Source organism: Lygodium microphyllum, chromosome 13 (genome assembly GCF_053477565.2).
Source record: "Lygodium microphyllum isolate KBCC chromosome 13, Lygodium_microphyllum_v1.1.10, whole genome shotgun sequence".
NCBI lineage: Eukaryota > Viridiplantae > Streptophyta > Polypodiopsida > Schizaeales > Lygodiaceae > Lygodium > Lygodium microphyllum.
Window position 1 is genome coordinate 22,364,166 of NC_141147.1, and position 10,694 is coordinate 22,374,859.

General features: G+C 45.1%; 1 protein-coding gene across 1 annotated transcript; it reads right to left on the reverse strand.

The window, feature by feature from the left end:
• Window positions 1-1,141: 1,141 nt before the first annotated feature.
• LOC148026413 (uncharacterized) lies at window positions 1,142-2,960 on the reverse strand. Its single transcript, XM_087690297.1, has one exon. It carries the CDS (start codon window positions 2,957-2,959, stop codon window positions 1,142-1,144), a length of 1,818 nt encoding a protein of 605 aa, XP_087546423.1. The 5' UTR covers window position 2,960.
• Between the last annotated feature and the right edge of the window lie 7,734 nt (window positions 2,961-10,694).

The following is a 10,694-nucleotide window of genomic DNA, read 5'->3' on the forward strand; positions in this document are numbered from 1 at the left end:
ACTTAGCCACCAACATTTTACAATGCGGGAGATTACTTTGGGTTGCATTTTTGCGCAGGGTGTGCGGGGTTTAGAGTCGATTAATTCCTGAAATCCTGAAATCTCTAATATTACAGAAATTCCTGAAATCTCTAATATGGTGTTGGTGAGAGCTACCAACCGGTAGGATAACTTTGGGATGGCAGCTGCCTTCTTTGGTGATCAAGCTAATTTTGATGAAGCTAAATGGAGATCACTCGGTCTAATTTGCGATGTAACCTTGAGATTTTTTTGGTTAAGTAGGAATGCATGTCTCTTCAAACAATGTTATAATCCAAAAACACATCTGACCACATGTATTCCCATGCTTCCTCTTTATCCACATCTTATGATGTGCAATCCACACCCAATACATTGGAAACTAGGTGCTTGTCTATCCCAGCTTCTTAAACAAGAGCTACTGTCAGTTCTTTACCCTTTGAAGTTCCAACATTGGATCTATAGACTATTTTGGGAAAAAGTTACCTTCTCAAGCCCGAGGCTTCGATGCATATTTACATTTTGTAAACACTTTTTACTCTTTTGGTAATATATGACCACGCATTACAAAAAAAAAGAGGTGAAATTTTGACATTTTCGACACGTTAACAAACTAAATGCTAATGGCCTAGTTGAAATTTTGTTTTGAGTCTTTTGTTTAAGAAAATGGAAGTGTGAAAGTTATATTGAGACAAGGTAGAGTATTTCTACAACTTTATCATAGGGAATCAGATCAGCCCTCAAATTTGAAGGGCTACCCAACTTTTCATTTAGAAGGTCTTAGAAGACCTCTCCTTTTCTTTTTAAAGAGTTTGGAAGGGCATATAATTATTTTTCTAAAATTCTTACCTTTCTTTTGAAGGGTAATATATGTATCACCCCTCTCTAGAAGGGCAAAACCTCCTTTGAAGGGTGTTGCAACCTTCAAATTTTAGGCCTAATAGGGATTGTTTTTTTGGATGGCTTTAGGAGAGAGAGGCTTGACAATGGAATCTTGCCCGATGTGGTTTTGTTTTGGCAATGGGCTTTCATCTCACGATCTTGTGCAGTACTGGATTAATGCAGAATGGATAATGGATTTACTTCGAAGGAGGATGTACTTTTAACACTATGCTGTATACTGCTAGCGCATTAGGCGCCGCCTGGTACATGCGGGGAGCGGGGTTCCGCAGAGGGCAGGATTGCCAGGGCGGTAGGAGGACACAGGGAAGGTGTTGAAGGGCTGCTGCGGCGGGATGGGACCGGCCAGCTGATTGTCGGAGACGTTGAAGGAGGCCAGGCCTTGGAGGTGCGTCGCGAAGGCGACAGGGATGTTGCCGGACAGTTGGTTGTCCTGCAGCGACAGGAAGCGGAGGGAGTTACCGAGATTGGCCAGCTCTGTCGGGATGGCCCCGGAGAGGTTGTTGTAGGAGAGGTCCAGGCTCTGCAGGTTGGCGAGGGAGCCGAGCTCGGCTGGGATGACCCCCGTTAGGGCGTTGTATGAGAGGTCCAGGCTCTGCAGGTTGGCGTGGGAGCCGAGCTCGGCTGGGATGGCCCCGAAGAGGTTGTTGTATGAGAGGTCCAGGCTCTGCAGGTTGGCGAGGGAGCCGAGCTCGGATGGGATGACCCCCGTTAGGGCGTTGTATGAGAGGTCCAGGCTCTGCAGGTTGGCGTGGGAGCCGAGCTCGGCTGGGATGGCCCCGGAGAGGTTGTTGTATGAGAGGTCCAGGCTCTGCAGGTTGGCGAGGGAGCCGAGCTCGGATGGGATGACCCCCGTTAGGGCGTTGTATGAGAGATTCAGGCTCTGCAGGTTGGCGATGGAGCCGAGCTCGGGCGGGATGGTGCCTGTGAGGGCGTTGTGTGAGAGGTCGATGAGAGGAGTGACCTCGTTGGAGTTGTCGTCGGCTCCCTGAAGCTTCTTGAGGTTGGCCACCCACTGCGGGAAGGGACCCGACAGGCCGCAGGAGCTGAGGTGGAGCTCCCGGAGCTTGGGCAGGGTGGAGAGGCCCGATATGGCCGCCGACGAGGCGCTGCTGATGTCGCCCAGCGGGTTGCCGTCCAGGCGCACGACCTGCAGGCTGTGGAGGTTGCTCATGTCCTCGGGCAGGCCCCCGATTGCGTTGTGGTCCAGGTACAGGACGAAGAGGTTGGTGAGGTTGGTGGTGAAGGCGGCCGGGACCACGCCCGAGAGGTTGTTGAGGGCCAGGTCGGCGGTGAAGAGGTTGGAGAGGAGGCCGAAGGAGGGCGGGATGGACCCGCTGATGAGGTTGTTGGCGATGCGGATGTGCTGCAGGCTGGCCATGCCCCCGATGGCGCTGGGCAGCGGGCCGCTGAGCATGTTGTGGGACAGGTCGAGCACCCGGAGGCTGGTCAACTGGTCGAAGGACTCCGGGATGCCACCCGAGAGCGCGTTGTAGGACAGGTCGAGCTCCCGGAGGCCGCTGAGCTGCCCCAAGGACTCCGGGATGGCTCCCGTGAGGCCCCCCCCGCTGCCGCTGTCGGTCATCATGTTGGCTAGCGACAGCTGCTGGAGCTTGGTGAGCTTGCCCAGAGACGGAGGGATGCTACCCTGGAAGCTGTTCTCCTGCAGCTTGAGCAGCTGCAGCTCCGACAGGGAGCCCAGCAGGGGCGACAGCACCCCCTGCAGCCTGCCCCCCGAGAGGTCCAGCTGCACCACGCGGCCGCTGCTGGCCTCGCAGGTGACGCCCTCCCAGGAGCAGCAGTCGGACATGGACGCCGTCCACGCCGCCAGCTTCTGAGACGGGTCCTTGGCCACGGCCCCCTTGACGGCCAGAAGAGCCGCCCGGTCCTGCGCCACGCAGGCAGCTGCGGCCACCGAGGTGCCGGTTACGCAGTGCTGTATGATGAGCATGCTGAGGGCGATCGAGAATATCAAGGAAGCGACAGGAGTAGAGTTGCGAGGGCTACAGGTAATTATAACGCGGTGAACGTGGGAAGCCATCATCAATGGTATCCTATGCAGCAGCAGGAGGAGGAGGAGGCAAAGAAGCTAATAGTAAGACGACAGGCGGGTTGGTAATGTTTATGCAAGAAGAATACGCCCCGCCATTTATCATATCGAGTGTTGGGACGGCATTTCCCTGTCTGACGAGGTCTGATCAGGAAAGACCTTCGATTCTCACACCACGTAAAGTCTTTGATTGCAATTTGTCAAACTACAGAAGAAAAGCCTGCGAGTCGACTTTGCCACGGCCCAGTCAGCCCACGATCAGTGGCATCTCCAGACCGAACCTTCTCAAGTTCGCCTTGGCGAGCACTAGCAAGCCCGGCCGGCCTGCTGACTGCTGAGTCCTGACCGAGCTTCAGATCGTCTTGGTAGACGAGTTCCACCTCCCCAGCTTCCGTCACACCACGGTCCAATTTTGTCGTTTAGCTCCTTCTAAATTGCTCTACTGCTGCTTAGCGTAAAGGGGTCATTACAGTGTCTTTTAACAGTCTTCCATTGTAAATTTTTTCTTCCAACTGAGTTTGTTAAATGTTTTTTAATAATTAAACTGTTCATATCATATAGAGTTTAAATTAAAAATATCGAGTCATTTTGATGTTTTTTGGATCCGGTTATAAATGAAGGGTTTATAAAAGAGTGGGTCAATAGAGTGACACTCAAGGATGCGCTTCTTTAAGGTTTTACAAAATCCTAAAATATGAAATAAACTTACTTGGCTCGATAGTTTGACTTGTAGTAATCTTATATGTAATCTTAAGATATGAAAAAAATATTTACATGGCTCGGTTGTTTGACTTTCATTAGCCTCATCTATAATTTTTAAAAGTTCATATCATAATGTTAAGTGACTAAAAGAGCATTTTAAAAAAAAAATACAAAATTGCCACTCAATTGGGGTGGGATGTGTTTTTTTTGGGGGGGCATCACTTTATTGGCCCATTTACCCTAGTACTAGCCTAGGACATTTTCTAACACATTCATATTCGGTCCATACCTTCTCATGGATATGTCTTTTGTCAAGATAATCTCCAACATTGACCCCAAAAGCTTGCCATTCATTACCTGCATGACTTTGTTTTCCATTGAAGGCCTTTAAGAGGTTTCTTTTTTAGTGACTCTATTAGCTCCATTGCCTTTGGGCCAAAATATCACTTTGGTGTGTCAAATTCTCCATGAATTGCTATGAAAACAGAGTGAATCATGCTAACATTTAAGGACATGAGACATTGCAACAACACAACAATATATGTTAGGCTTGAATCAGGAAAGTTGAGATTACATGAAGGCATTAATGCTATTCAATGAGCATCAAAATCCATAAAGCCTCCCTATTTGGCTTCGTAAAATCAATATAAATTTATTATGTGCCTATTGGAGTTGCTTTAGAAGCTCACTTTGGTATGTGGCTTAATTATGGTTTCTTTATATGTTTGGGGGGGACCACTCAGAAATATGTGTGTATGTCACATAGGTTCCAAATAGGGGATTTTAACAATACCATTTTTACATGTTTTTTCCACACAAAAGGATAACATATAAAGGGGTTACTCACAGACTGGATAGAAAAGGGATGTGTAAAAAATCCATAGATATGGATATTTTTAAATAAGCCTTGAACACACGTGATTAGAGGGTTTATATATAGTGAACCCCTCGAGTTTATATGCTAATAGTTGAACAAGTAACATATCCTCCATCCTCCTCAATGTGCTAATGTATGGAGCTTATGGCCTTAGAACACTTATTTACAAGGGACTAAAGTCTAAATTGAATGCTACTACTATGGGTATTTCTTTTGTAAGACCTAGCATCTCTTGTAATACTTTCATGTTAGCTTCATCAGCACCATTAGGGACCTTGCCCTTGGAAGAGTCCCTATGGATAACATCATGCTTGACGATTTCTCACTTTGATCTGTCTACTCATTCAACAATTTCTTAAGCAAATGGTATAGATCACGATCCTTAAATGATTGCAAAAATCTTCTAGCTATCCAAACCAATTATATTATTTTATCACATTATGTATGTCACTAAACTCATCAACATGGAACAAGTAAGATGGCAACTCATTCATTCACTAGAGAAAAAATGGACTCTCTTTGGGCCCTTACAAATATTATAGTTTAAAAGGTGGGCCTTTTGGACTATCCAATTGGAAGGTAGAATGTTGACATTGATGGAGGGTGAATCTTCTCTCTCCAAATCTCTACTTTTTAATTTTAAAAAAAGGGTAGTGGAGGATTAAAAAAGGAAGGGGAATGAATAGTGCACAATTTTTGAGTTACTCTATTCTCATACTCCCCCCTCCCCTTTTTTGTCCATTTTTCAATTTCACTTTTTCTTCCTCCCACAAAATTAGTTTAACCTAGAGCTTGAATATCGGACTCCTTTCCTTCTCTTCTCCATTCCAATGAATTTTTGTGGCTGTTGAAGCTTTGTAGTACGAGCGAATTGGGTTTTAATCCTTCCACTTCCCTCTACAATTTCCTCTCCATATAGCTGTAGAATTTGGGCAAAACATAGGTGCCCATCTCTCTCTATGATTTCTCTGTTTTGTTGTTTTTTAGTAGGATTTGATGTCGATTCTAATTCTTTATGATACTTTCTTATACATATTATTTTAGGCAAGAGGCATATGTGCTCATTCATATATATATATCTCATTTCTCTTTTCTGTTATTTAGGAATTGGAGTTTGATATTGGTTCTAAGTCCTGTTGTCGTCTTGTAGAGATTATTTTGGGCAAGAGGCATAGGTGCTCATCTCTCTGTTTTTTTTTTTGTTGTTGTGGTTTCTCTTTTTGTGTGTGTGTGTGTGTGTGTGTGTGTGTGTTTTCTCTTTTCTACAAATTTTTCCAATAGAGCTTCATGTAGGTTCTAACTATTGCTATTGTCTTCTTGAAAGGATTATTTTGGGCAAGATTGCATATGTGCTTGTGGGTGTGTGTGTGCATGTGTGTGTGTGTGTGTGCGTACGCGCGCATGCGCGCTCATGTGCACACACGTACGCACATGTGCCTATTCTCTTTTTTTCTATTTTTACAATAGGGTTGATGTTGGTTCTAACTTTAGAATTAGTTGTTGTTGCAGCAATCAACATAGAGTAGAGCATAGATTCCATCTTCTATTCAATATGTTTTGATGATCATGACTTTAGAATCAATTGTTCTAGCAATAATCAATAGAAATAAATTTAGATATTCTATTTTATAGATATATTTTTTATCTTTTTTGTTACTAGAATTCATATGAATAATTAGTTATTTCAATTTTCATTGAAGTGATATGTTTTTGTAACATGCAGATATTGTGCATGGTTGATGTGAAGTACGTAACTCTGGATCAACTTTGCTATGGTGAGTAATTCCATTTATGTTGAATGGAATGGGTGAAAGGGAGCAACAGATTGAAGGTTGGACTCAAGAGCTATGGTGGGAGAGCAAGAGCAAGAAAGGGAGAGACTAGAAATGGAAACTCCAATAGTCACAATGTGTGACCGGGCCTTCCTTTATTCAAACTGTCACTAAAAGAATAAAGAATAAAGTGACGGTGACAGGTGCTCGCCACCTGCAGTGTGCAGTGGCGATGACTGTCAGTGTAATAATATACGGGCGGCTAGGCTGAGGCGCCTTTACCCCCAACAATCTCCCACTTAAAGGCGAATCTGCCCCAGTGAGGAGTGAAAAGAAAAAGAAAAAAGATAGTACAACTTGTACACATGTACAACAGGATGAGGAAAGTCGTAATCTCATCCCACGCCCATCAACCTCTTGAGGAAGGCAAAGCACTTTGTAGAGAGGCTTTTCGTGAGCAACAGATCTGCAGGATTCTGGTCAGCTCGAGATCTTGACAAGATCAATAGACTTGTCCTCAACGACTCCACGTATGAAGTGATACCTCACCTCAATGTGTTTTGTCTTCGCATGGAAGACCGGATTCTTGGCTAACTGAATAGCACTCATAGAATCTGAATGCAGTGTAGGGATAGCATCAATACCAAGATCAGCAACTAAAGGACCCAACCAAATGGCCTTCTTGCAAGCCTCAGTGAGACTGCAACATACTCGACCTTCGTAGTAGAAAGGGCCGTGCAATTCTGTACCATGGATATCCAAGAAACAGCACCTCTAGCATAGGTGAATACAGAGCTGGAAGTGGACTTCCTACTATTTTCATGTCGTGCATAATCAGAGTCAGTGTACCCCATGACTCCTGTATCCTGGCTGCCATGGCATATGCACATATCTGCAGTACCCTTCAGGTACCTCATGATACCCTTCATCACAGCATCCCAATGCTTCTTGCCAGGTGTAGCCATATAGCGTGCCACAACACCAACTGCAAAGGCAATATCTGGACGAGTGGCTATTATGGCATACATAAGACTGCCCACTGTGGATGCATAGGGATTCTTGGCCATCTCGGCATCTGTCTGTGGATAATCAGCTTGTGATACTTTCACATAAGAAGGCAATGGACAACCAATAGGCTTTACGTCCTGCATGCGGAAGCGCTCAAGGACTTTATGAATGTACTCCCTCTGTGACAAGTAGAGGAGTCCTTGATGCCTGTCGCGTCTAATGCGTATACCAAGTATGTGAGTGGCCTGTCCCAGATCTTTCATCTCAAAGCTCTTCTTGACCTGAGCCTTAAGAGCATCTAGCTCATCATGAGCTTTCCCTGCTATTAGCACATCATCCACATAGAGTACCAAAATCAATAAAGAACCATCACGAGCTTTCTTCGTGTAAAGACAGGGATCCATAGCACTCCTGCTATAGCCATGTGATTGCATAAAGGCATCAAACTTATACCACTCCCTAGGTGCCTGTTTCAAGCCATAAAGACTTTTCTTCAATTTGCACACTAGGTGCTCCCTGCCAGGTTCTGCAAAGCCCTTAGGCTGCTCCATATAAATCTCATCATACAAGTCCCCATGTAAGAAAGCCGTCTTGACATCCATCTGGTATAAATCCAAGTCAAGCTGAGCAACCAAAGCCAAGACTAAGAGTAGGGTGGTCATGTTAACCATAGGAGAAAAGACCTCATCAAAGTCCACACCATGTTCCTACTTAAAACCCTTTGCTACCAATCTAGCCTTGTATGTCGGCTTGGGGTGTCCAGGGGTACTTTTCAGCTTGTACACCCACTTGCATGGCAAAGCCTTCTTGCCCATAGGCAAAGAAACCAAATCCCAAGTTTCATTCTTATGCAAGGAGTCTATCTCAGACTGCATAGCCCTCTCCCAAGAGTGACTGTCACCCCTGCACATAGCCTCATCATAAGTGAAAGGCTCTTCTGCATATGTAACCAAGACATAATGCATCGAGGGCTGAAATCTATCAGGTGGATGTCTGTCTCTAGTAGACCGTCTCACGGCAGGCTCTATTGCTTGTCCAGCTGCCTGTTCAACACCCTGACCATGAGCATCTGCTACAGCTGTAGGCTGTCCAACTGGCTGTGCGGGAGCTCTCGGCTCCTCCTGAAATATGACCCTGCGGATCTCAACAACTCTCTCAGGCTGCCTATTCATTTTGTCTTCATGGAAGACTACATCATGACTGCGGATGACTTTCCGCACTTGCAGATCCCAGAGATGATAACCCATCTCGCTTGCATCCCCATAACCAAGGAAAATGCAATTGACACTCTTGGGATCCAGCTTATTTTTCTTGTCCCTGGGCACATGGAAAAATTCCTCACATCCAAAGACACGGAGATGTGCATAAGAGGGAGGTTTTCTAGTCCATACCTCCTCTCCAACCTGGAAATCCAAACCACTAGAGGGTGATCTGTTTATGACATACACAACTGTACTAACTGCCTCAGCCCAAAAGCTCTGTGGTAGGCCTACATGGCTAAGCATACTACGTACACGCTCCTGGATGGTTCTATTCATCCGCTCAGCCAAACCATTCTGGGGGGGTGTAGGGGGTGGTTAACTGACGCTTAATACCCCTCTCATCACATAACTACTCAAAAGCACGTGAGACATACTCACCCCCATTATCTGTCCTTAGGCATTTTAGCCTATACCCAGACTGGTTCTCAACCAATGCAAGCCATCTCTAAAACACAACCAAGACATCGGATTTCAGCTTAATGGGATAAGCCCAAACTTTCCATGAAAAATCATCTATGTACGTAACAAAATACTTTGCACCACCCATAGACTGACAAGGCATGGGCCCACAGACATCCGAATGTACCAATGCCAAGGGCTCACTCATGCGTGGCCTACCAGACTTCTTATGTGTAGACCTAGTTTGCCTGCCATAAAGACAATGCTCACATGAATCAAAACATGCATAATCAAGGGGCGGTAAGTACTGCAAACCAGAAAGCATTTTCATTCCCTTCAAAGACATATGGCCCAAAATGGGCATGCCAAAGAGATACACGTGGGATAGAACCCACAGACAAAACATGATCAAGGGAAGAAGCTGATACAATCAAGGGGTAGAGACTATCAGCCTTGGCACCTTTCACAATCACAAGTCTGCCACGAGTGATCTTCCATGTAGAGTCTCCAAAACATATATGATATCTTGTGTCATCAAGCTGTCCAGCTGACATGAGACTACGTGTCAAAGCAGGTACATGACGTACATCCTGCATAACAAAACTGCTGCTAGAAGAAAACTGTTATTGAGATATCGAGCTCCACTCGTGATATGCCAGGGTGACTGTTGTGCATTTATGTCACTGACTTATTAGCTGCAGATGCGGTTGGTACACCGCCCATGAATAATAGCTAGATGACAGCTATCCTTATCTACTAGTTCGTGGCTCAGTTAGTATGCCACCTTAGTTAGTTGAGTTTGGTTTGAAACCCATATATAGGGTTCTTCTATTTCTTTGTACTTGAGTTCTTTTTTGGCTTACACAACTAAGAAGAGGAAAACTGTTTTTCAGCCTCCACCTGTGTGTGTATTCCCCCATTGTGTAAGTGAGAAAGCTACAAGTGAGACTCCTTCCTTCTCTCCCACAATCTTGACAACTGCAGTCTATCATTACCAATGCCTACAATATCAAGAGAGCTGTCATCACCCAAGCGCACAGAACCCGAAATAGTATGGTATGAATGAAACCACTCTCGGCAAGGTGTCACATGAAAGGACGCACCTAATTCCAAGAGTCAACACTGTGCATACATGTATCTCTATCATCTGCAAAGCACTAGAAGAAGCTGTTACGATATAATCATCATCATCAACATTCTCAGGCTGCATGACATTGATCTCTTTAATTTTAACACTGGACTTTGCAAGTACTATGCTGCGATCAGAAGACTTATCCTGCACTTTGTCTTTCCCCTTATCTTTGCAACTTTCATTGCACAATTCATGGCATTGTGACCTAATATGGCCCTTTTTCCCACAATGGTGACAAGTAACATGTGCATTCTTTCCACGGGATTTGCTACGTGACTTCCCACGAGACTTGGACCGAGATTTCTGAGAATTCTGTCCACGGCCACTACCACTGCCATGCTTTCCATATCCATCATTCCTGCCTCTAACTGTCATAGCATGAGACACACGAGAGGCATTCAAATTCTTACAGTTAACCTCTTCCTGCAGAAGAGCACTCTCAATATTAGATAATTTCAAGGTAGCAGTAGAGGCACATAATGCAGTGCGGAATACATCCCATGACTCATTAAGAGTACCAAGCAAGAAAAGAGGAGTGACATCCTCTGCAAAAGTGATGTCCAGCGAAGTCAAG